Source organism: Danio aesculapii, chromosome 16 (genome assembly GCF_903798145.1).
Source record: "Danio aesculapii chromosome 16, fDanAes4.1, whole genome shotgun sequence".
NCBI lineage: Eukaryota > Metazoa > Chordata > Actinopteri > Cypriniformes > Danionidae > Danio > Danio aesculapii.
In genome coordinates, this window is record NC_079450.1 from 20,201,062 (window position 1) to 20,228,646 (window position 27,585).

At 37.5% G+C, this 27,585-nt stretch overlaps 1 protein-coding gene across 1 annotated transcript in view; it reads right to left on the reverse strand.

Moving 5' to 3' along the window:
• The window catches only part of col6a4a (collagen, type VI, alpha 4a), a 53,920-nt gene extending 27,028 nt beyond the window's left edge, over window positions 1–26,892 (reverse strand). The window contains exons 1-9 of the mRNA XM_056475170.1: window positions 26,850–26,892; window positions 15,222–15,309; window positions 13,310–13,900; window positions 10,312–10,866; window positions 7,660–8,277; window positions 5,930–6,487; window positions 3,797–4,357; window positions 1,438–2,010; window positions 115–690 (exon numbers count right to left, since the gene is read on the reverse strand). Of these exons, the coding sequence (XP_056331145.1) occupies window positions 115–690; window positions 1,438–2,010; window positions 3,797–4,357; window positions 5,930–6,487; window positions 7,660–8,277; window positions 10,312–10,866; window positions 13,310–13,900; window positions 15,222–15,297 (4,108 nt within the window). The 5' untranslated portion in view covers window positions 15,298–15,309; window positions 26,850–26,892. The remainder of the gene's footprint in view (window positions 1–114; window positions 691–1,437; window positions 2,011–3,796; window positions 4,358–5,929; window positions 6,488–7,659; window positions 8,278–10,311; window positions 10,867–13,309; window positions 13,901–15,221; window positions 15,310–26,849) is intronic.
• Window positions 26,893–27,585: the final 693 nt, after the last annotated feature.

Sequence of the window (27,585 nt, forward strand, 5' to 3'; positions counted from 1 at the left end):
TGACTGAAATAACCAATATGGCACCAATATACAGAGAATTCCTTGATAGACCTTCCTCATAAATGTTATATTCCTCATAATGTTATATTAAAAAACATTGGCATATATACTCACTTGCTTGTGTTAAAGGTACAGGAACGCAAAGGGCATCAACAAATGTAGCTGTTGTCAGATTAAGGTAGTTGAAGTTCTGTACTTTGAACAATCTGTCCGGTGAGCCAGCAATATAGCTGAGCTGCTGCAACGAGACAGCTCCAATTCCAATCGCAAATACGTTAATACCAAGGTTTCTCAGATCATCTGCTGCTTCATTCACTCTGTCCGATGAAACGCCATCAGTGATGAGTACAAGATTCTGCGGTACACCACGCTGTTTGCGACTCCCTTTGCCTTCCTGGAAGAATTCCACAACATTGCGCAGAGCACTCCCAATGTGCGTCCCTTCTTTAATTTGCGTGATTCTTCGAATTGCTGATTTCACCCCATCAGCATCTTTATACTCATTCATGTAGAACTCCTTCTGATATATGCTGCTGAACTGGGCTATGCCGACTCTGAAAAGTTCTGGACCGATTCGAAGCTTGTCCACAACGTTTAGCAAGAAAGCAATCATTGTAATCCACGACTCCTCTGATATGCTTTCAGATCCATCTATCAGAAACACAAGATCGGCGACCTCGTTCTGGCACACTGGAAGACAAAACCATTAAAGGGTTACTTCAACCCAAAAATGAAAGTTCTGTTATGTGTCACCCTCACATGGTTTTAAACCCTAGAGATATTTTAGAGGAAATCCAAGAGCTTTTTTGTTTCTCCATTGACAGCAATAGTCCAATAGTTCTGTATTTCAGAAAACAGATTACTGCCCCCCCCCCCCCCACAGGAGCGGAAAGACAAATCCTATAATGGAGGCACAGAATGTGCTCTTTCATTTAAGACGGCAGTCGTCCATTTGGTGTGTTCATGCACAGCTTTTTGGTCCACACGGGACCAGATGCAGCCGACGCAGGCCAACAACACAGTAGCTTTTTATCGCTGCTAGTTGTTTGGCACTGGTTTGGTTTGTCCTAATAGAAATCTGATGTGTAAGAGAAAAAAATAGACGAACATTTGTATTGACATTTTTGCTTTGGCACACAAAAGTGTTCTTGAAGCTTCTTATGGTTACAATTGAACCTCTAAAGTCACATGGAATATTTTGACAGTGTTTTGCGCTTTTCTGGACTTTGAATGTGACTATTGGGATTATTGTTAAGAAGTCCTCAGATTTCCTTTAAAATATCTTAATTTGTGTTCTAATGATGAATAAATGTCTCGGGGGATCCAAACAACATGAATTGAAGAGAGAATTTTTTTATATTTGGTTGAACCAAATTGGCAAACCTAAATTGATGAGAACAGTCACTTAAGTTTGTAGAGTCTGAAGCAAAACGTTACCTGGTTTGGTTGCATTGCAGAGCACACCTGAGACGTTCCTCTGCAGGTCTTGAAGGTTATCGTAATTATTAACATGGAAGATTTTGTTTCTGTTCTTGGTAATAATCTCCAGCTCACTATCTTGAGCTCTAGCCACTCCAATTCCATACACATTTATTTGTTTGGCTGCAAACTCATCAGCCCGTGCACGCAGGTTTTCTCGGTCTCTGGCGTCACCGTCTGTGATCATGAACAGCATTTGAGGGACTCCTCGTTTTTGGCGTCCACCGTTTGCTTCAGTGAAGTAAGTTAGCGAGTATGCAAGAGCCCTAGCCGTGTATCCGCTTACAGCTGGAGACTTTAAGCTTGTTATGGCTTCCGCTATCTGGCGTCTAGTGTTGTACTGGTTTAAGGAGAATTGATTCGGCGTGTCAGAGTGGACGATAACTCCAAAGCGAATTAGGTTGTCTCCAATCTGTGTGCTATTTACCACAGAAATTAAAAAGTTTTTAATTTTCTCAAAATCTTGGAGGCGAAGCTGTCTGGTGCACTGCACTAGGAAGATCACATCGGCCAACTGTGTGCTAGGACAACCTACAAGAAAAATGAGAATAAAGTTGATTAATATTCCACTGTTGACAAACATAAACCCAAAACAAGCTTAAACCATACTTGCCAAACACTCCAATTTTTCCCAGGAGTCTTCCATATGTCAGACACATCTCCTGTCACCCTCCCGTTTTGTTATTTCTCCCAGAAAACTCCCATAATTTCACTCCGCTCCCAGTCCTCAGTTTTTTGGTACAGTTTGTAACACCCCTGGGTTGCCAACTTTGGTATAGTATCAAAGTATAGTACTTTGTATCCCCTTTGTACAAGTATAGTGGTATTGTACCCCCATCCCCCTTACTTCTGGAATTTTTGAGACAAAAGTTGGCAGGTATGGCTTAAACCCGAATTATTGGTTTATTACGATTTTATTTGGGTGCAGTAAGTAACGATTACATTAAAATTACATTATTTTTCAATTAGTTACTAATGTTTTACAGCAAACAACACAAGTGTGACTATTTTTGTCAGGAGGACAATTTTAATCTTGCTTTTTGTTGTTCTCTTTGTTGTGCACTTTAGAAAATGCAGGGTTCCACACAATTAATTCATGTTGTCCAAACACAAATCAATTTACTAAGTTAATAGGTTTTGACAAATTTAAGTGGATTGAACATAAAACAATTAAGTTGTCCCAGAAATATGTCAGGAATTGCAGTGTTTCCCCTAGTTTTTTTTTTTTTTTTTGGGAAGTGGGAATAGGGAGATTAGGGGTGTGCCACAGCTGATTAGACTGACAACGACACGAATACAAGGAGTCATGGTGTTATATTTTTTTCTTTTAATGACAGCAGTAAACAACTGAACATCTATTTGAACTATACAACCGTACAAGCTAAAAACTTCTATTTACTTTGATATCTTTTTTTATCCACAAAGTGTGCAGATTTTGTCACAGCAGTGTATCTTTCTGGGCTTCAGGAAGAACATTTCCAAAGTTTCTTGGTATGAAAAGTCAGAAATGTCTGGCCCATTTATCCGCATACAGGCTACAAGAATGCAAAGCTGAATTTGTGTCGGAACAAGCCGGATCTGGATCCGTCACCATATTTTACCGATCTCCCTCCTCTCACGCACAAAATACATAGGTGTTGTCATGTAACACCAACGTAATCTTATCAAAACAACGTTGTTATTGCTGTCAGACGACATTCTGAGACTATAAGTACAAAAAATCGTTTTAAATTAGTTTTTTTACAAGAATTAAACAACAATTGTGAAATTAAAGTGATTAACTTCTGAGAAACTATCGGTCCTGTCAGATGTGGTGCATGCACTCTCAGAGTACAGCAGAGAGTGGCTGTGTGGAACTCAACCATGTGTGATTCAGAGATCAGAAATTAGTAAACGCGCGACCATGTAGAGACAGAAATGACATGCCGTTGTACAAATAAGATTTTCCATACAACTATTTAGCTTGTTTATTAAAAGAAGTTGGCGCTATATAGAAAATAAAATTAACTTGACTTAAAGGGGGGGGGGGGGTTGTCATAGGAAAGGCCGGGCGCCACCCTAATTTAATGGTAGGGGAAACACTGAATTGTGTTGCTTCAGCTCATTCTATATATGTAGTTTGAACATGAAGCAAAACATTTTTTTCCAAAATTCCAAGTTCCAAAATACGACAACACCGACTGTAATTTGCCTACAGAAACATCCGTTAAATTAACTTGTAGTATTCTACATTTCACCAAACTAAAAAGTACATTCAACATCCCAGGCATGTGGTGAACAATTGCATTAAGGAAAACTTTATGGTAAACTGACTCACCATCAGGGTCAGAGCTGCAGAGTTTGAATTGTAGGTTTTTGTCGATGGAATGAAGCGCATCGAAATCCCTCTGCACATACACTTTATCTTGAGTGCCACTGATCTCCCATAGCTGTGTTGTGTTTACGCTGCCCACACCTATGGAGAAGATGGTGACACCCTTGTCTCTGATGGCCTTTGCGGGTATGGCGACAGCATCATGAGCTTCTCCATCTGTAATAACCACCAGGAACTGTGGAACGTCCGGCCGACCGCCATTAGATGCATCGAAATACTTTGAAATAAACGAGAGTGCTTTCCCTGTGTATGTGTCCCCTGTTAACTGTTCAATGCCGTCGATTGCTTCTTCTAATTCATTTTGGTCAAAGTACCGGTTCAAGGGAAATTGCTCCTGTGGATTATTGCTGAACTGGACCACACCAACATGCACACTGTCTTCTCCGATGATGGTCCCATTTACGACTTTGGTAATAAACGTCTTCATTGATGTAAAGTCTGGGCCATAAATGCTGGAAGAACCATCAATCAAAAACATGATATCTGCCACCTTGTTCTTGCAGGCTAAAGAAAGTAGAAAACAAATTATTTTACTATTCTTGTTTTCCAGTAAATACCTTTATAATGTACATAATATTCATTTTAGGGGAATAAACTCAATAACGCTACAATGGAAACTGTATTGTATGTATATATATATATATATATATATATATATATATATATATATATATATACACACACACGAGTGGCAAGCAGAGGACCACAGTTTGACAAATATTGCTGCTGTTGGACGACAGGCTTTTTTTAGTCGAGAATGTAGTTGTTTAGATTGCAACTGTGCAGTTTATTTGTAAGGATAGTGCCTATTTTAAATTTTAATTATTACAGAGATACAGCACATCAGCGTCCATTAGCCTGTCATTGAGCAGAGCAAAGACAGTTGACATGGTGACAGAGACCACATAATAAGCCCTTAGAGGTAGAAAACAGCGCAATTTCTAAGTACAGCTGATCAGATCATTAATAATCTGGTAAGTGACTTTCTAAGTCGATCTCTCTCTTTTGTATGTTGTAGTGCTGCATTTATACCATAGTTTTTTTTAGTGTGTTGAGTGTGAGATGGGATTTGTATCAGAAATGTATGTATTTTGTGTTGGCTTCTCTTTGTATAACCCTGAGTTACGTTTTGGTTGGCCATCTGTTTGTTTCTAATGAGTCTCCTGTTTTCATTACTGCAGACTAGTTCAGTAAAAATAAAGAAAGAAGAAATGCCTGCATGTGTTTAGGGTTTTTCCTTCTCACAAACACAACAGTAAACCGGTAGTATCTGCCCTGCTTTGGCTTTTTTGGGGTTAATTATTGTAATATCCTGATTGTAACAGAGAAATAGTAGGAAATCTCTGTAGACTGATGGCATTTCATGCTGTTCAGACTTATAATCTTAACATGTGAGCAAAATCACCTGTTTTGTCATCACTTTAGACATTACACAAGAGAATCATTCAAATACTAGCTCTAAAGTGACGTTGGTGAATTAGCAAAGGTTTCTGCTGTTCTGACGTCAGCTGCAGATGTGAATGAATGGCGGAAGAAAGTAGTTCCTCATACAAAAGGATTTTGAGACTCTCCGTGTTTGACTTTGTTTTTTATACACATGACTATGCCGTCAAACTGTTGTATAAACTCAATATCACATTCGCAGCAGTGCGATATGGCTGTTTAGCATCATTGGTGGGACACTAAGGCACTCGGCCTACAGCCTCAAGCCAACGCATGCCACCCACCAGTGCGCATATACAGCCATATCGCACTGCTACAAGTGTGATATTGCTCATATATATGAAAATATATATAAAAATAGTTCACAAATTTTTCAATATCTAAAAGAAATTTATCACAATTTTAATTAATATTCTACAATGAATTTTAATCCATTTAATGTGTCCCTGTTTTTTTTAATGATATTGTACCTTTATTGCTTTTTTAATATTCTATATTTTTTCTCTAAATTATCATAAGTCTCATTATTATCGTTATTATAAGACTCTCTAAATTGTCTTGTTTTAAACAAGTAAAGAAAAAAGAAACAACAATGTGTTGCTGTATATACTGTAAGTTTGATAACTCTCTTACCTTCTTGAGAGCAAATATCTGTGACAATTTCTCCCTTGAGGACATTCAGGGCATCGTAGTTGGTCACATAGAAATCCTTAGTTTCATCAGCCGTCATCTTCAAGAGCTCATCCTGGCTGGCATCCTTTACTCCAATGGCATAAACTGAAACCCCTTGAATCCTCAGCTCTTCTGCTGGATCCCCCACATCATCTTGAGACTTCTTATCAGTAATGACAATGAGAATCTCCTGCACTTTAGCCGGACGGGACGCTTTAGCCTGATTAAAGAGACTGGCCACATATTTTAGCGCTTTGCCTTTCTCTGCGCCTCCAACAGGCTGACTGATGCTTCTCACTGCTGCTTCAAAAGAGGCTTTGTTTTTGTGTTCTGTCAGGCTGAATTGAAGAGTGGGATTGCGGTCGACTTTTACAACTCCTACACGAACTCGATTTGGTCCAATGTTGAATAACTGAAGGGAGCCTACGATAAATTTCTTCACATCTTCAAAGTCAGCACGAGTGCTGCCAGAGTTGTCCAACAGGAAATAAATGTCTGCTTCCTCTGTGTTCACGCATCCTGAAGGTAGGGATTAAATTACATGTACGAGAAATTGTTAGTTGAGTGAAGTTAGTTGAGAAAATTGTTAGTGAAACTGAAGGCAATTGCACAATAATATGGGTCTGATTTACTAAGAGGATCACAAACCCTCTTTTGGTGCTTAAAAACAAGTCGGATTGGGTATTGTATGAATTTGGAACCAAAATAGATTCTTAAAAAAAAATTTGCCAAATTTCCTGCCTGAATTGATTCTAGGGGAAGAAAAGAGTCACAAAGTGATGATTAGTGATTTTGAAAAATATTATTTTTACAAAAAAATACAGATAAATTGAACTTTTCAAATTAAAATATATCAAATTCATGGACTTGTGTGACTATAGTTTGTCTGCACCAGATGTGATCATTGTAACTTGCTATAAAAGAGCTAGAAGTTGCCCACAAATGTTACAAAATGCAAATTACATGGGTATATTTTTGGCAAAAAATAAGTTGTATGCAACCCAGGCTCATTCTGAAAGCATACCGCTATATACATTTCTGGAGAGACCCAAATACGTCCCAGGAGTTATGTTAACTTCGCAATCTCCAGAAACATATATAGGGCTACATTTTCAGAATGAGCCTACAGTATGTTGCAATTTAGGCCATCGAAGATGCAGGTGAGTTTTTATTCATATGCTAACAAGTGATTTACGTACAAATCAAGAACTCTTAGCCAGGCTCTGATTATAATTAAAGCTAATAATATTGTATAATTTCCAATTTCTTGCACACTTTCACTTCATAAGGTGTATCATCAGGAGCCACAGTGAATGATTTTCTTTTCTTGATGAACTATACCTTTTAGAAAATTAATGCCATTAGCATTTCAGAAATACTGGTTGTTATTTCTATTTTAACTAAGCTTAAATGGATAGTTCACCCCCCCCAAAAAGAAAGTTAACTCAACATTTACTAACCTTTGTGTGGTTTTAAACCTTTATGAGATCCTTGTTGAACACAAAATAAGATAGGAAAACCTATAACTATTGACTTCCATTGTAGGAAAATGGTTTAGCCAAAGTTACAGGTTTCCTGCTTCAAAATATTTTCTTTTGTGTTTAACAGAAGAAAGAAAGCCAAGCAGGTTTGGAACAAGCAATAATTGAATAAACAATGACAGAATATTCATCCTTTTAATTTTGATTTACCTTGTTTTAGGAGCAATCTGTTGTTCTTGTCAAAGCGTCTGTTGACCACCACTTTACACAGGCTCTTTCTGAGGCTCTTCTCCAGAGATGAAAGCATCAGGAAGCTTCCCACGTTGAACACAAACTCATGTTCAGGGTAGGATCCGATTTTTTTGAGCTCCTCCACACTAGCGTTCTTCACCCCAAGGGCATATACAGTGACTCCTGAGCGCCTCAGTTCAGCAGCGGTGGTGGTGACATCATCCTCGGACTCACCGTCAGTCATGACTATGGCAATCTGCTTAACACCCAGAGCTTTCCGACTGCCCCTCTTCGGAGTGAACAGATTGTACTGGGCAAACTTTAGGGCTGCACCGGTTGCTGTTCCTCCACCTCTGTATGGAATGATTTTTATGTAGTTCATAATATCGTTCTTGTTAACAAATGTGTCCAGGTAGAATTCGGCGCTGGGCCTGTCATTATAAAGCACCATTCCCACCCTCACGCTGTCAGAGTTCACCTCTAGGCCGCTAATAATGCGGTGGAGGAAACGTTTTATCAGCTCAAAGTTGTTTCGGGTGATACTACCAGACTCATCCACAATAAACACGATATCTGCTACTTGGGCTGATCTGCAATCTGTTCAAAGACAATAAAAATTAGTTTATATGAGCGGGAAACAGTGGAAAACCTTGTTTTATGTATCAATAATCTATTAAAAGATACATTAAGCCATTACAAGAATTTGTTCAGAATACCATAGTTAGTATTCTTAATATTGTCCTGTACCATAATGGTTTGTTCCAAAGGTGTCCCATTAATCATTTTAAGGGCGCTCACAAGTGCTCCTTTTTTGCCTGTTAAGCATCCTTTAAGCACACTTATGCTGTATTCCTACTTGAAAATCGAAATGTAAATGAATCACTAAAATAATGTAATAAAATAACAAAAAGACACTCATTGCAATGTGCCACATAATAATAATAATAATAATAATAATAATAATAATAATAATAATAATAATAATAATAATAATAATAATAATAATAATAATAATTCCTTACATTTATATAGTGCTTTACTGGGCACTCAAAGCGCTTTACACATTGGGGGGAATCTCCTCATCCACCACCAGTGTGCAGCATCCACCTGGATGACGCAACGGCAGCCATATTGTGCCAGACCGCAGACCACACACCAGCTGATTGGTGGAGAGGAGACAGAGTGATGAAGCCAAATATGATATGGGGATGGTTAGGAGGCCATGATGGACAGAGGCCAGCTTACAAATTTGGCCAGGATGCCGGGGTTAAACTCCGACTCTTATTCGAAGGACATCCTGGGATTTTTAATGACCATTGAGGGTCAAGACCTTGGTTTAACATCTCATCCGAAAGATGGCACCTACTGAGCAGTATAGAGTCCCCATCACTATACTGGGGCATTAGGACCCACACAGACCCCAGGTTGGGCGCAGTCTTCACTTTGCTCTCCCATGTTGGTAAAGCCTGCTCTGAGGACCATTATGCAGATGATGCACGTACAGAAAAAAGCACGTTCAAAACAGCATATCTGCAATTTGCTAATTCTTATTGAGTACCAGTATAGCCAGTGCTCACGACTGTTACACACGCATGACCAGTGCTTTCTGCATGTGCTTTTTTTCTGTACGCACATCATCTGCATAATGGTCCCAAGAGTGGGCTTTACCACCATGGGAGAGCAAAGTGAAGATGTGCTGTCCTTCAGCTTGCGTTAGAAAGTGGTCAGTTTACTTTTAGGAAACCCACATCAGGCAAGTCTCAAAAAAATTACTTATTGCGTGATGTGATAATAGCCTACCTCTATGTTTTACCCTTTAGCAGTCACAAGACTGGAACCTCAGGTTTAAAGTGGCACTCGTGTCTTATCACAGAGGGGCAAACAAAACTGACATTTAACCTACAATCCTTGCACAACCTACAGTTTTATCTGTTATCTGTTAATCGGGTCGTGTAGAAAATTATTAAGCTGGCAGCAGGTGAACAAAGGCTGAATATACAATGGGAGCAGTCAGGTACGGAATAAAACCTCGCGGGAGCAGGACTAAAAAATTTGTCCTGCGCAGACCTTTACTTTATTGACCTTTTAGTAGCTTGGAACAGTTCTTGCAATACGTACTTGCTTATACCTGATTTATATCACAATATATAGTTTTAATAAAGCATTGATGAGTTAATTTCTCAGCATCAAAATAAAATCAAACCTGTGAATCATGAGCTATTTGTAACTGTTACTGTAATTAACAGACTTTTTTTATAGACAATTACAGCTAAAACTAACATAATTTAAACGGAAAACAATATGTCTATAAGAACTAAAGTCTATCAGAAGTATCTAAGGGACTTATGGGATGTTACTATGGAATAACTGGTACGCAATAAAAGTTTATTATTATTATTATTATTATTATTATACATTGTCAGAATTTGAGACTAGTTGTGTTTATTATTTGTTTACATGGCTTAAGGCACAAGCCATCTGCTACGGTAGAAAGCTTCATCTCAGTGATCATATTTTATTTACAAAAAAAAAACGATAAACTTTTTGTTACTTAATGCACCTTTCAGAACATTCCATTATTCAAATTCAGTCTCGTGTGTCTGTGTTATTTGTAGTTAAAAGTAAACCAACCTCCTGTAACATTGAAAACCTCTTTCTCCTGAATTCTTTTGGTGACATCAGCAGCAACATCAATAATATTTTGGTCGATCCGGAAGGTACGTAGTGAAGGGAACAAGGATTGTAAATTTGGTTCCAGTCTGATATCAATGACAGACACGTCCTCATTCTTCATTGTTTGTATGGCCCTCACAGGAGAGTCATAAGAGTCGCCAGTTCTCAGCACCAGCAGATACTGCTTGTAGCCTTTAGCGATTCTACTGCCAGACACTGTGTTCAGAAAGGTTGTGCGAACATAATCTATGGCTTTTCCCAATTTTCGCTCTCCATTGAGCCTGGGCTCGAATCGATTTATGAACTCTCTGGCTTTCTGCATTGTTTGGTAGTCTTTAAACAGGAACTCTTTGACGACGTTCTCGCCAAACTGAGCCAGTGCAATCTTATGGGATCCATCACCCACATTAAGCTGCACAAGCAGTCGGTTGAGAAGTTCCCTTATTTGCTGTGTTTCCCCCTGGGCTGTACTGTCCACCAACACAAATACATCAGTAAACTTTGGGGCCAGAGCTGAAACAAACACACAAAGAAGAATTTATGATTATTTTATACATCTGCACACGTAAAGACATGGATGTTCAATATTTAATAGCATGGCTGCTTACAAAATAACCATTATCACTAATAATGCTAAGTTTTTCAAAAATACAATAAAACACATTTGTGCTTTTAAAAACACCAGACGCAGGGCAGAAATTCTGTTAACTTAAGCAACATGCTTTTAGAAAGTCACAAACAAAACTCAGGAAACTGGTTAAACACATCTGTCTATGTTTATAAAACAAAATGTGGAAAAAATGTGCAATGGAAAGCAAAGAAAAGTGTTTAGTGCGAACAGCCCACAAAGAAGGTGTAATTCTTTATTAAAACAATGTATAGAGTAAGTTTTTTGCCTTGCAATGCGGTATTTGCACACAGACTATTAATTTCAGTCAGCCAGCCTCAGGGCTTCCGGTGAATTGTCATTCCATACAAAATTGCCGCGTTTAAGTTCAGATTTCTTTAAAAAACAGCGATCTTCACTGCCTGGCTGAGATACAATATAAAGTGGGTCTCAGACCAAACAAGAAGCACTGCATTAAATTATTTTTTTCTGTGCCATGTCTTTAAAATATGGGAATTAATTTTACTCCAGTATTTGCAATGGAATTTCTGCGCTGGCCTGCATTTAAACGGGCTTTCATCTCTTTTGTCACTTTAACAACTAAATGAATGTTTAAGCCTATTTAACTGATTATATCTGAATTACATTACAACATCGATAGTGTAAAAGGAACCTTATGAAGCTGAAAATAGTCACATAAAGCTTTCATCTGAAGTTCATCATTGGCTGAAAAACACTAGCTGTGCATATAGCACATTGGTATTTCTGTGTGTGAACAAAGCTGATTCAAAATCGGAATAAAACTCTAACAGAATATACGTAGAAGGCGGGAAAATGACGTTTGTTGCAGGTTCTTTGATGGTTCAGTTCATTATTTGGTAATGAAGGAAACAAATAAAGCTATTTTATTATGAACTAATGTTAACAAAGTTGAAAATAAAACAACATAATAAACGTATTACTAATAGTTTGTTCATGTTAGTAAATACATTAACAAACATTAGCTAATGGACCATCATTGTAAAGTGTTACCGGTTTTTCATGCATTAATCACTTTTTTTTATTTACTTTTTTATTGTAAATATCAAGTAACAAAACAAAATCTTTTCAAAAATGGCAATGAAGCCCAGTAGGCTGATTTTTATGTGAAAGTATTGAGATGGTTTTTGCCAGAAAAATCTAAAGAAGTGATGTTTACATGCATTTCGTAGATTCTGCCCTCTGTTTAATGTCAAATATTCAGAATAAATCAGAAGCTGTTGTTCCCTACTTTAATGTCAATGTGTCATGCAAAGAAAAAATTATACATCCTAACCTCAGTCTTGAGCCAAATTCGCAGTGCACAGTAGACACTCAGACACTTTGGCAACAACAGACACTTTGGTTGGATTTGTATGATCATTGTGTTGTTACACTGGTCAATTGGTATCCAATAAAGCTTTTTTTCGACATATAATCATGCCAAATCAAGGCTTCATGTGTTCATGGGCTTTACATGAACACTTGCATGTATACTGTAGTCAGTGTTTAAAATAAATCAGTAAATAAGTTTTTCAAAATTTTGAGGACAACTACGATAAACTGTTTTGATCCACTTCGAATGTTGACTACTGTAGTTTAATGAAGTTAGGCAATGTTAACCAGTTAAAGGTTAAATGAATTACAAAAGCATCCATAGTGAAATGTTTACATTAATCTGACATAAAAGCCAAGGACCCTTTTCACAGGACTGTTTTAGGCATTCAATGGTCATAAGCATCTTAAATCCTTGGAAGTTTTTAATATTTAGATCATATTTGCATCAAATTACAAAAAAAAAAAATGAATTACCGCATGTGCAAGGCCTATGACCAGGACAGTAAATGTAATGTTGTTCTCTCTTTTGTGATGTTGTTCTTCTCTCTCCACTTCTGCCGTTATCAATCTCACACTATTTTTTTCCTTTTTCTGAAAGTCTTTATAACATCATCGTGGAGTTCTTCTTTTATTATTTCAGCAAATAGGATTGTACAAAAATTATTGGTTCTAGTCTCCCATTCACTGCGCTCTACGTTTTTCTAACTAGGATGACTTCCACTACTGAGAAACTCAGAAATGTGAAAAGGGTCCACCTACAACACTCAGCCAGACACAGAAGTGTCCTTCTTCATGAGCGTTTGAGTTTACAGTTGAAAACTAGCCTATAGCGCCATCTGCTGTTTAAATCTAAGCTCAGAATCAATTCAAAAGAGAATATCAGTGCATTTTGGAAATCTCAGAATCAATGCAGAATTGATTTTTTTTATTGCCACATCTCAGATGTAAACAAAGTTGTGGACTCACAAAACAGGGTCGCAAAATGTACTTTACCTTTCCCCTGATCCCTCATCAAGACACACACTGTCTCCTTCATAGTGGTCGTCAGTCCTTGCAATGCTTGGTAGTTGTCGATATTAACCACAAAACGCTCAGGTGGGGTGCTGGCGATCACCTTCAGCTCGGTCATATTGGTAGAACCGACACCAATGGCAAAGATGATAATACCCTTCTTTCGCAGATCTTCAGCAGGTCCCTTTATATCATCGGCTGAGTCTCCATCTGTGATCACCACTACAATCTGAGGCACTTTTTCGCTGACACGGCTTCCACCAGCACTTGTGAAGTAATTGTCCTTAAGAAAATTCATGGCCTTTCCCATATACGTGCCTCCAGTTCGGTATGGAAGGTTGTCTATTTTTCTAAACAGCTCCACTTTGTTTGCATATTCCCCCAGCAGAAACTCTTTGTGGGGATCCGTGCTGAACTGAACAACGCCAACTTGTACCTTTTTGGTGTCAATTTCCAAACCATCTACAAAAGTGTGCATAAACGTCTTAACCTCGCGAAAGTCTCGTGTGCCGATGCTGCTGGAACTATCCACAAGGAATACAATGTCATATGGTGGATTTTCATCCAGGCATCCTAAGTATGACAGTAAAATAAACAGTACATAAACTCAGAACACATATAAGGATTTTAACATTTGTATATTTGTTTTAATGTTCATACATTAAATAAATGCAGTAAAAAAACTGTAAAATATAATATCATTTATTATAAGGTTTAATATCACATGATGTTTCATTTCCATCATTTTAATATGCAGATTGATGCTCAAGTAACATGTATTACTATTATAAATGTTGAAAATAGTTATGTTGCTTAATATTTTTCTGAAAATTGTGATGAATAGAGATTTCAAAATTCAAAACAGCTTCTATTAGGAATAGATTTGGTGTGACAATGTAAAAGTTGATACCTTTGTTTAATTAAATGCATCCTTGCAGAATAAAAGTATCACTTTTTCTCAAAGATTAAAAATGTAATGACTCCAAATGTTTGAACAGCAGTATAAATATGATTTTAGAAAAACAACATGAGAATATAAACGATTTATCAAAGTATCCTCTTCCTGGTCAACTCTACTTTAAACAACCCAAGACTCATTGTGGATACGTGGCCCTGTTTACATTTCTGGAGAGCGTAAAATACATCCCAGGAGTTATGTTTTTTGCATTTTTTGCTGTGAGTGAATTGACTAACTGACTAACTGATCGACCAACCAAAAGATAACCCCACCCACCCAATTCCCTAAACCCAACTGACAACGTTTTCACAAGCAATCGAGGAAAAAGAAAAGCCCTCATGGCCACCTGGTTTCTACCACATTTTCAGATCTTACCACATTCTCACCCTGTTATTTACTTGTTTATTATATTTTTTGGCCTTTGTTTTTGTCTTTGCCTTTCTTGAACCCCGTTGTCGTGGACAACTCCCAAGTCCGCCAACGTACATGGCAAGCTACAGGGCAAACAGCAGAAAAGCCGTCCACACGGAGGCAAGCGGTCAGCTGGTAGCGTGAAAAGGAACAGAAGCCGTCGGCGGCATTGTACCTCCCCAAGCTTTCGTTTTAAAGACGAAATTCAGCTATACGTACCTCAGGCTACACAATTGGTGCTCTCCAGAAATGTAGACAGGGTTACGTATTCACAATGAGCCTGTGCTGACTTTAAACAAACCTTAAACTTACAAAACCGTAAGCACTATTATCCATTACATTTATTTTCTGAGGGCTGTTTGGCCATGCTTAAATAACATTTCAACCAAAAACATCACAAAATACAGTCAGTTTTTTTCTCGGCTTTAGCAAATTGCTTAAAATGTTTATTTATTCTGTTTATTACATTCTGCATTATAATGGATTTAAATGCAAAGATTTGTCTGGATAAAAGTCTGGATTTACCTGTTGGCTGTGCAGTGCTCACAAGAAAACAGGATGCCAGGAAAAAAACAAAAAGAAATGTCTGTGCCTTCCCCATTTTGCCGAAAGCCTTAACAGAAAAAAAGAACAGAAATACATTTTTATGATACATACATACTTTTTGTTATAAAATGATAATAAAATCTATAACCCATACAGTCAGTATTCAAAGAAATACAGAATGTATTATTATTTTTTTAATTATTATTAAATTAATAAATCTATTACATAATACATTTCCAAACAAATAAATGCATTTTATGTGATATCTAACAACCAGTGTCATAGATTTCAATCAATGAATTACAGTTTTGTCAAAAAATAATACAGTACATTTGAAAAAATGTGCTAAAAAATCATCCATCTGTCTGTTAGTCTATTTGCTACCCAAATAAACCAAAAGCGCAAACAATAAGCACATAAATGATCTGCTACAGTGAGACAAACAAAAGTGTTTATTTTTTCCCGGTCAGAAATGTTTGTGTTGGACTGACAGCATGTTTCACACACAGTCTAGGTGAGAAATATAAGGTCAAATGAGGGCATGTCTAGACCATGAAAGTCTCACAGCCCAAGATCCCAACTCTTTCATGTGGTGAGAAGAAAGGAATGCCAGTCTGTTCCTGGCACAAAAAAGAAAAACACAACCACTTAAAGACAAGACCCCAAATCCCCCACATGTCAGACTTCCCCTGGCTAAGATTTTTGTTTTGGGTTGGTTAAACAAGTAAATAAATACAAAACATAATATTGTAGAGCTTCTATCCTTTCTGTAAAGAATCTGAATGGCAATGTTAGAATCAAAAGGAAATGTGCAAATACGTGCATCTGTATATATTTGCTAGCAGTTTCAGCTTAAAACGAAGGCTCCGCTATGTCACTATACTATACTATATACTATACTGACATTTACAGGGCCATGTTATCAACGAATAAAGGTCCGTTTCTGCATGTCTTTTTCACACAGCACCAAAAAATAGCACAAAACAGCGTTTGCCTCACCCGCTTATATCTGTATGGATGGCTTTTCTAGAGTGGTCAGTTTGCTCGGTAGCTCACCTTGTACAGTGTCGTACAGTGGAACACAGAGCAAACCAGGTTAGAGTCTGGCGAAGGACCATTTTGCTGATTGAGATTTGGGTTTAGGGTTATGGTTACGGTTAGGGTTAAGGTTAGCAAAGTATTTCAAATGAGCGCATTTACATGGATTACAAGCATTTGCAAAATATACATTAATTGAATTACACTTAATAAAAAGACAATGCATGTTAAAATAATAGTTCACCCAAAACAATATATTACACACCCTCCACTTGTTTAAAGCCAGTTTGAGTTCTGGCTCGATATACTGTATGAGCAATATCACACAGTAGCAGAGCAATGTGGCTGTATATCGGCACTGGTGGGAGGTGTTAGTTTTAAGATTATAAGGCTGAACAGCATGAAATGTCGTCTCAGTCTACAGAGATTTTCCAGTATTTCTCTGTTGCAATCGGAAAATCACGACATTGGTATGGTATAAATACAGCACTACAACATAAAAAAGAGAGAGATCGACTTAGAAAGTAATTTACCTGTTTAATAATGATTTGATCAGCTGCAGTTAGAAATTACACTGTTTTTCTCTTTTTCTTCACTTTTTATGCGGTCTCTGTCGCCATCTTGTGGATGAACATTGTCAACCGTCTTTGCTCAAAGGCAGGCTGATTTCACGCGGCTGCCATTTTTAAAAGCGAAATCGAGGCTGAGGTGGGAAGAAACCCAGAAGTATCGTTGGGAGTTACATTAGAACGTTGTGTACTTGGCTGTATATCTTATCAGCGAATAGAAAGAGACACAAATTTATCATTTCACCGCCTTCTGAGTGACCCTAAGGTCCGTTCTGAATGAATGGTGAAAATATAAAGGGATATCAGAGCTCATTTTCAGCTAAGTTAAGGGAAACGGCACTAGTTAGCTAACGTTTTCTTTCCCAAACACACGTTTTAGATGCCATTTATCAAACTCAAGTTAATGAACTGATTCTTTCACTATATTAGACTTGTCACGTTACTGAATTAAAAGAAAATTTGTCAATTTCCCCGCTAACATTTAAAGCACTGTTGATGGCTTTCTTAAAACAGCGCTGATTGGCCATTGTATTCACGTGCTCAGCAGATATGCTTGTGATTGGCCGAGAAGGTCATCAGTTCACCCTCCGCTGTTTACTGAGCACAAACACAGCCGAGCGATCTGTTTGATGACTCTACTGATCCTTATGGCTGTTTCGCGCTTGCGCTCCAGTCTCCGTGTATCTGTGTTTGCACTGGGTGAAGAGCGGTAAACTGAGTGCAAACACAAGATACATGGAGACTGGATCGCGAAGCAGCCGTGAAGATCAGTCGAGTCATCCGCGCTCAGCGGCGCTTCAATTTTAACTTGGCGGGAATTAGACTGTTTTAAAACTTCAGTACCGGGACAACACGAGGGTGTGCTACAGAGGACTGCAGTGTTTATCGCTCACCAAGTTACATAGGCTGAAGCAGGGAAGCGTCCCCTCTGTTTACCTGCTGCCATGAACTGAAGCCTAGGAGGACACTTGAGCATATTACTCTTACAGAGCTTGTGATGTTGTTTGATGCTAAATTGCTTTTAATTGTTTAAATTAAACGTACTGACTGATATTAAAGTGATGTTTACACCATATCTGTATTTTCAAATCTCGGCAACAGCTGGAGGTTTGTAGTCCACAGCATGTCACTGCAATGTTTACAGTGCTGGTCCTATACTTCCGCGTTTCTTCCCACCACAGCCTCGTTTTGGTTCTTTAAAATGGCGGCCGCGTGAAATAAGCGTCATCAGAAATTATAAATATTTAAAAATAGGCACTATCCTTATAAATAAACTGCATAGTTGCAATCTAAACAACAACATTTTTCAACTAAAAAGCCTCAAAAGTACATTGTGTTGCCCAACAGCAGCAATATTTGTTAAACTGTAGTGTCCTCTGCTTGTCACTCTATGTGGGCGGAGTAATACACAAGGGTGAAAGGTTAAGAGGCTGGAGAGCTGTTACTGGCAGAATATCACACAGCTATCAGCCAATGAGATTCAAGAGCCAGACAGAAATGTTGTATAAACTGATATACTAAAAAATGTTGGAAAGAAGAGCCGTTGACTTTCATATTATATTTTGCTTCTAATATGGATGTCAATGACTGTGGGTTTCCAACATTATTCAGTTTATCTTGTTTTATTTAATAATAAAAAAAATTCATAAAGATTAAACCACTTGTGTGTGAGTAAATAGTGAGGTAATTAAAATTTTTGGATTTACTGTTTTTATTTTCCTGTTTTCTATAAGATCAAACCTGAAATCGAGGGAGTATGACGTCATTTGCGTCCACACAGGACATGGTCCACTTCACTTGTTAAAATTGATTATTTCTTTGGATATGAACATTCTTTGTATTACAATACAAAGAATATTAGAAAGAAATTACAATATTAACATTTTGCATAATGTAAATACGTAAGTCAGCAAAATATATAGCACTGTTCTAGTGGTTCTGGGATTTTACACTAGTAACGTAATAGTCTGTACATTGCAAATGCACAGATGACACATCCAGCCTGTGTGTACTAGCTGCATCTGGTTTAGAGATATGCAAATCCATATTCAGCAGAGCATGGACTGTTTGTACTGAACATTTTTATTAGACAAAGTTTCTCTTGTCTTATGACTTCTACACATGATTTCAATACATATAAATGTTACATGTAGACCACTTAACTTTATTTGTGCTTTTGATTTGTGAAGAAACTTGTTTCCAACATAACAAAAACTGTTTTTAAACCAAATAACCTACCCTTTCTTTAAGCTAAGGTAAACACATTAGACTGCTTTCTGTCAGTTTACTGAAGTGTGCATGTGTGATACAGTATGTAACAGGAACATGTCCTTACTGTGGAATTAAGAGCATCCAGACAGCGCAATTATTTTGTAGTAAGGGAGAAGAAAATATACCACAAATCAAGATGCTTTCTTGACCCCAAAAATGATACTAATGTGTTCTCTTCTCATGCAGCATTAGCAGAAGTGATAATGCTGCATCTATAGAGGAAAATATACTGTATGAACCATATAATTTCTGTACTTTTTTAAAAAATTCACCGGACAACCAACATGAAATTCTCCAAGTTGTTTATGCAATTACTGTTTTGAGGTCACTAAGGGAAAATACATGGATAATTAGCAGTAAAGTGCTGGTTATTATTTTGTATGTAAACTGGAACAACAGCTTATTTCAATCAGATTATAATTGTGAGTTAGCAGCGTATTGATGTGCATGTGAGTGCACATTCAAACTGGTTAGGGTTTCAAAACCCAAACACGGTTTCAAACACGGTCATCAGTCTCAGGCATTAGATAAAGTGCGACAAATTGACAAAACGCTACTGTGTTAAACTGGTCAAGATGATCAAGAATATACAACATAGGCTCATTCTGAAAACGTAGCCCTATATACATTTCTGGAGATCGTGAATTATGTAGCCAGAAGTATGTATGGCTGCATTTCATTTTTTAAATGAACGATATTGGGTGGTATGACGCCGTTCATTTTCGCGCTTACCAGCTGACCGCTTACCTCCATATGGATGGTTTTCTGGCTGTTACCAGTTTGTCCATGTACGTCGGTTAACTTGAGACGCAGAGAGGAGATGACCACGACGATGGGGTTTGATTTCCTCTGCTCGTGCACAAAGCTTCTTGCGCGCCCTCAAATACGCGCTGCTCAAGTGCAGACAGTGTTGCCTGATTGGGTTGTTTTGAATTTATTTTTGCGGGTAAAAAGTGACGTAGGCAGGTAGTGGAAATTTGGGCGGTTTTGCAACGCCGTGCCCGCCAGCCCCGTTCTGCCCTCATAAACCTGTTTTGATCTCCCAAAGAGATCCCATAGCCCCCGTTCTTCGCATACATATGCTTAGAACAGTGTATAAACGCTTGTGATCTCGACAGCTTTTGGGCTGGAAACAGTCAGCATCATCTGGCAACACTGAGCGCAGATCTTCTTGTGCGCTCTCAAATAAACGCTGCTGAAGTGTGATTTAGTGCGTTTAAGTAACGAGTATGTCTCCAACATTTATTAGATTTGCTAGGAATATTTATGAATGTCTCCAATAGACCTACAGAGCAGAATTAATGCGTCGTGTTAGCTGGCCTCACGCACCTGTCAGTCAGTCAGCACGTAACCTAAAGGGTTAAACAAATGACGCACAGCACTACTAAGGTGGTGCCCCGCCATGGAAGAGTGAATGTAGCGGAAACCATGTATTAGTTGGGTTTAGGGAAGAGGGAGGGTGGGTCAGTCGATCGATCAGTCAGTCAGTCAGTCATTCAGTCAGTCAACAGTGACCTCTGATGGATTTACAAGAGAACAGCAGGCGCCAATGGCATCACGAGAAAAAAGAGATCTCAAAAAGCTTACACAGCGACCTCTCTTGTATTTCCGAGAACAAAAACTACAAAAAATCATACTTCTTGAGACGTATTTGACGTTCTCCAGAAATGTACATAGAGGAATGTTTTAAGAATGAGCCTGGGTTGAGAATATAATAATGAGCATATATAATGGTTTGTTATTTTTTGAGTCCCATACTGCTATCTCTTGCAAGCAACAACCAACACATCTGTTCGCTTCTGTCTCTGTCCACTCTTGAAAGTATGAATCCAAACAATGTCACAAATACGCTTTCTGTCCCAAAGCAGGAGCTCAAAGGAAATCCCTTTTAATCTGTATTCTCTGCTCTCATGCTTAATAAAAAAAAACTTCTATAATCAAATCACACATGAGACACATGGAGCCCACATGTTTCAGGCAATTTGCTCTATTACAAAATTCTTTCTAAGACAACTCTTTGATTCAGATACTAACTTGCTCCAGGCTTTCCAAATACAGCTCTTTATTGTGTTTTACAAAGCTTATACTTCCTCTTGAGAGTAGGCGACCCTGCACATGTGGAGCATGAAGAGAAAGAAATTGTGTTATTTTATTTAGTTATTTGTTTTTTGCATCTACATGCCAAATGACCTCTTTTAGCAATGCTTCAATGTCGTACCGTCTGTTTAATTGATTTATAAGCTGCACTGTTGAGCCGGACACTGCTATCACTTTGATGTGGGGCACTGTTCTTGAAACACTTTGCTCTTAGCAAGCAGGGGAGAATGAAAGGCATTTGCAACAGATGAAGAGTTTTTAAATAAATGATAAAAGTCAATAAATATCTATTTTCATAATCCCTCAAAATTAATTCTAAAATGTTTTTATATTATCAATGCTGAAAATAGTTTAAATTAAATAGCTTTAATATTTTCAGATTTCTGTTCTTACTTTTACCTTACCTATCTAAACAGCAGTGATTCCAGTTGTATTTCCATGTGAACAAATAGCATGCACATTAAAGTAATTAAACCGTGTAGAGAGAGTTGACAAACCATTCTCAGCACAGAATTTAAACAAATGTGCTGAACCATGTTGGACTGATGTTTTCTGGCTGCCAGCTTCTCTGTAGCTTGCTAGGTGAAAGCACGCTATTCATTCATTTTTCTTCAGCTTAGTCCCTTTAATCATCAGGGGTCACCACCGCGGAATGAACCACCAACTTATCCAGAATATGTTTTACGCAGCGGATGCCTTTCCAGCTGCAACACAGTACTTTAACATCCGATTGTTAATTTCATCAATGCATTGGCAGAGGCTGTTAATGGGGTTGTAGTCATTAGGCAGTAAGGCTAGGTAGATCTGAGTGTCATCAGCATAGCTGTGGTAGGAGATTTGGTTTATAGGCATGTACTTTACAACTAAAATAGAGTCAGACTATGTTTGTGCTGCTCAAGATATAGAGTTTCAAAAATGCAGAAAAACATTTCAGTTTTTAATGTACTTTTATTGTGTAAACAAACCCTATGGTTTTCACTCTCAGATTACACTTATCACCAATAGTATATTATAACTGCTTAAATTAAAGCAAACAATGACTATGTTTACATGGAAATAAGCAACTGAACTATTTTCCTTAATCTGAATAAGAGAATAATATGATTAAGGTGTTTACATTAGTTGCTTTTTAAATTTTCCTTTCAGGATCCTGTTTTCCATCTTATAGTACAAAATTCGATTAACGTCATTGCGTCACCACGGTATCCACATTTCCTCAAGTGTTTCGTTTTTAATTGTCTTTAACTGCACTTTGGCACTTTTTCTTTCATTCAGGAACATTGCATGCATGCCCCCATGACAAACAAGATATTGGATGAGAGTATGAACTGTTGGAAGAGTGTAGTTTTAATGGAATTCAATACCCCACGGCTGACTCGGTAGGTGCAGAGAACAGCCGTGTCTGTATAGGCTATCCTGTTGCAAAATGTGACAAAAATCCTTGTTTGACTGAGGTGTTTACATGTCTGTACTGCACTTCAATAATACGACTAAAATCTGCATACTCCACATGTCTTAATTTACTTTCTGTTTAGTTATGACCTTAGTCGGATTCATTTAATCAAAAATTGCTGTTTACATGGTAAACTCTTAATCAGAGTATTGTCTTAATCATATTAAAATCAGATTGTTGGTATCCATGTAATCATACTCTGTGGTATCCAGGTTTAAATTTACCCTCACACTAAACCACACCCATAGTATATGCCAAAATAAGTAATGTATGACACAATGACTGATAAAAAAAAAGGTTGCTGCCCTCTTTATGAGTCCATTATGTCAACAGTTTTGACAAAACAGTGATCTGGACAGACTAAACAATCAATATCCAAACTTTCAAAAGAGAGATCAAACTCTCAGAAAGAGCAACAGCAAACATGCTGAGTGAGAAACCTGTTGTATGTCCCATATGTTAAAGAGTAAAAGGAAAGGGGGATCAAATAGCAAGCACATTGAAGTAATTAAACCGTGAAGAGAGAGAGTAGACAAAATGAGAAAATCAAAGACATGCAGAGGCCATGACATATTACCAAAACAAACCTTCACCTTCACGTTTATTTCATGCTTGTGTCCCACATTATGCTCTCAGAAGTCACGATTGACACAAATATTAACAGGACATCATCATATCATATCTCATTTCAGCCTTCCATTGATCTAAGGAACTGAATAAATGAGACAAAGTTATTTAGGTTAATGTTTGTTTTAACAGCGCAGAATGTTATAAGCATGATGTTATAATTTATTATTATACGGTTTCCTGAAATTGTTGATTGGTTAATTACAGCAGTCCAAGGTATGTTATGTAATGCGTAATATACATCTAGTACATCAATGATACGAATTGGGCTATATCTATGATGCAAATTGCTGTTATATAAGACTGAAGGCCTTTTATTCTGTAAAACCAACCACCTAGATCTACATTATACTGCTTATTAAATGACTACTTGTCACAAAAATAAACAAACAGACACTACCCATTGATATGAGCAACCATAATGTACCAACTCTCTTAAATTTATGAACAGTTGGATGCAGCCTACATTAACCTACATGCTGTTCAGTCACAAGATGGCGTCAAACAGTCAAGAATGACAGCATGAAAGAGAAGGCTATAAATATGCATATAAATGTGCTTTCTAATAGTCAAGGAAATTCAAAGTCCCCTGCTGATCCTGTGTTGTTATGTGCAATGCTTGTTATCTCGGAATAGCGTGATTGAATAAAGTATTGCAGGGAGCCATGTAATAATCCCCAATAGCGACAACTGAAAGTAAAAACATAGGCTTATTTAGGTATTACGAATCATCTTGACTGTTATAAAATATGTTTATATGTTTATCTATCACGCCACTGTACTTGACATTGTGATGCCGTCTTGCTTCCACTTCGGACTGCTTCATACTGCGAGAACAACCGGCTGGAGGTACAATATTCCTTACTTATTGGCTTAGTCATATATTGATTTTGGATTCAGGTAGCATGCCAATACATCCGCCATCAGAAATCACTGACACATGGAAAATAAACAATAGCACAAACAAGCAATGAGGAAGAGTCATGTTATGCTACAGTACTTTTATACTTAAACAACAAAGGCACAGTGAATACCAGGTAAAGGTGATGTCATAACATTAGCAAATCACTGCTAACTAAGTCTTACTTTACAACTAGTTAACCTTCATTATGGTGCAATTTGATTTAGATGCTGACAGACAACCATGTGGTAATGAGCAACACATTGTATATGGTAAACACATGGCTTTGAGGCCCTCTTCCAATTCCTTTGATTAATTTTACATACTGGCCTTGTCTATAACACAGCTGCATATGTTTCATACCATGTAAACAATCCACAGTGCCATGCTTTTTTAATGATTAAACACGATGAAAGCATATGGATATGATCACATCTAACTGGATCTCCAGATGTGCAATTTTGTTGGCTTATAAAAATCCTACATTTGTTGGCCTACACACAACAACTAACACCTTACCATCTGAACACTTAAGTTACCAATTAGGATTATTCTAGTCACCACACATAATATACCACGTCTTCAACACACAGCATCAACCAAAAGAAAAAAAAACTATCACATATGGGATTTGGTAAGAAAATGTGTACAATCATTCACAAATTCACAAATGTATAAAATCATTTATGAGGAATTATAATATGTAACTTAAGATCGGAGAGTGCTTGAAAATATTTAGAATAATCTTAAGTTGTCTTACTGGTAAATAAAAACTTTTGTAGAATTATAACTGAAATTGTTAGTAGTACTGAATCTACTCTATAATTGGAATATATATTCATTTTATGTAAAAACAGCTTGCCATACAATTTAAACCAGAAGTTACTAGTGCAGACTAGTATTGAGATGTACACTCACCGGCCACTTTATTAGGTACACCAGTCCAACTGATCGTTAACACAAATTTCTAATCAAAAACTAAGCATCTGAGCATCGTGTCAACGCCACAGCCTACCTGAGTATTGTTGCTGACCATGTCCATCCATTTATGACCACAGTGTACACATCTTCTGATGGCTACTTCCAGCAGGATAATGCGTCCTGTCAAAGCGTGAATCATCTCAGACTGGTTTCTTGAACATGACAATGAGTTCACTGTACTCAAATGGCCTCCACAGTCACCAGATCTCAATCCAATAGAGCACCTCTGGGATGCGGTGGAATGGTAAATTCACATCATGGATGTGCAGCCGATAAATCTGCAGCAATTGCATGGTGCTATCATGTCAATATGGACCAAAATCTCTGAGGAATAGTTCCAGTACCTTGCTGAATATATGTTACAAAGGATTAAAGTAGTTCTGAAGGCAATCAGAGTCCAACTCGGTACTAGTAAGGTGTCCCTAATAAAGTGGCCGGTGAGTGTATTTCAAACTGAAGACAACTAAGACAAACACCTTTTTTTTCTGAATTAACTTGATTGTAATAGCAATGTTAGGTATAGTAACAAGTCTACCTTCCTTGATGATTTTTGCCCCAAATTCTAAATCGCTTTCAGAATTATTTTGCATACAGTTTAATCACTGTAACAAAGAACAACATGTCTTGTACAGTAAGTAAGAGCTTCAGACCTGTGCTTCATGAGCTATTGCAGCAATGCTTAATTTCCCCTCATTTCCAGAGCAGTGCTCTATCTGATTGGCGACTGCATGCAAGCCTTCAGGACTGAAGGAAATTCCTGCTAATGGAGTATCTTAGAACATTCCTCAACCAAGCAAACACATCATATTCAAGCAGGGAGAATAGATGAGGACAATAAGAACTTACAACATAAGGATAACTCAAAATTGGTATGCATGTTCCTAAAATGATAAGAAAGTTTATCGCACAGAGATAAACTGTTTTGCTTACTTTTCCAGCAGCTTCCAGTTGTATATTTCCAGAGTAAAGACTCCTTAAGGATTTCAGAAAATTCAGACTTTCAAAAGTTTGATTTGATGAAAGCATGAAGGACGACTACCTTTATTTTATGCTAGTTAGCATGGCATAATTTAGCCTACTGGTAGACACTTGTAACTACACCATATAGATGAAAGTTTCAGTATGGCTGATATTAAAAAATGAAACCCCTTTGTACCCCTTTTTGGAACTTGCTTTAACGTCATTAGTCATGATAACTTGGTATTTCTTTAAGAGCATTCAAAACGTCCACATACAAGAATATAATGAAATATCCGAATTTATATGTGACTTGAAAAAATTATTTAGTTAAAAATAAAAATACTAAGTACTACATTTAATTATCTGCATCCAAAAGTTATGGATAAAAAAACAAGCATCGCAAATTAACCTGTTAAAATCATTATTTTTAAAATAGTGGTTATTATTATCAACATAAGTCACTACTCTTAAAACATCAATATTAACACATTGTGACTTTTTACACAAAACAAAAGCAAACAATGAGAGCTGACCAAAAACCGTTTCTAAATAATAACTCCCCTTCACATACCTAGCAATGACTCCTCTAAGCATCACACACACACGACATCAGGGTTACTGTTACTTTTAGGCTACACAAATATATCTCCGAAATACAATAGTAATGCAGTGAATTGCCTCTCAGTGAAATAATGAAGCTGTGTACTTACTGCACATCTGCCGGAGCGCGAACCCACAGACCCACTGCACGAGCGCATCTGTGCAATGATGTGACCGCTCCTCAGAACCCTTCCCCCCTCATGCTCTGTTTAAAATATTGCAAGACTCGAAAACAAAACTATACAAAATATAAACAACCCTTTAATATTCACATCATTAATTGACCAAACATGCAATAAAAGAAAAGAAATCTTTAAAAACACCATATAGTCAAAGTAAAATATAATAATGATTTACAGAAGACATACACGAAAATCCAGTAAGTGTAACGACTGTTTATATACAAAAAATACCAAAACAATCATTTTTTTTAGAATATTTAGAACATGAATAATTGAATAAAGATTTACTTAAACACACTGCAGCCCTAAAATCGTTATTATTTACTATAATTTGAATGTACGTATATCCTTAAAACTTAAAAACATTAAAAACTTAAGCCATTAGCTGATTTATACTTCTGCGTCAAGCGCATGCGTATGGTTCGCGCGGTCACAACAGTTTCATTGAGGTGAAGGTCGTGATTGGTTGACTTGGTAGCTGTGTTGAGTGAGTGTGGGCGATGCTGAGAGCCGCGAGCTGATGGAGCGAGTGTTTACAAGTGTGGAGTGGGAAGTTCAAGGAACTCCAGGTAGAAACTAGTTAAGTGTTTACCTTACACTCAATAGAACGTTCCATTGCAACAGCAGTGCCCAGCAACAGCCCTGTTATTCCGCCATTTTAGAG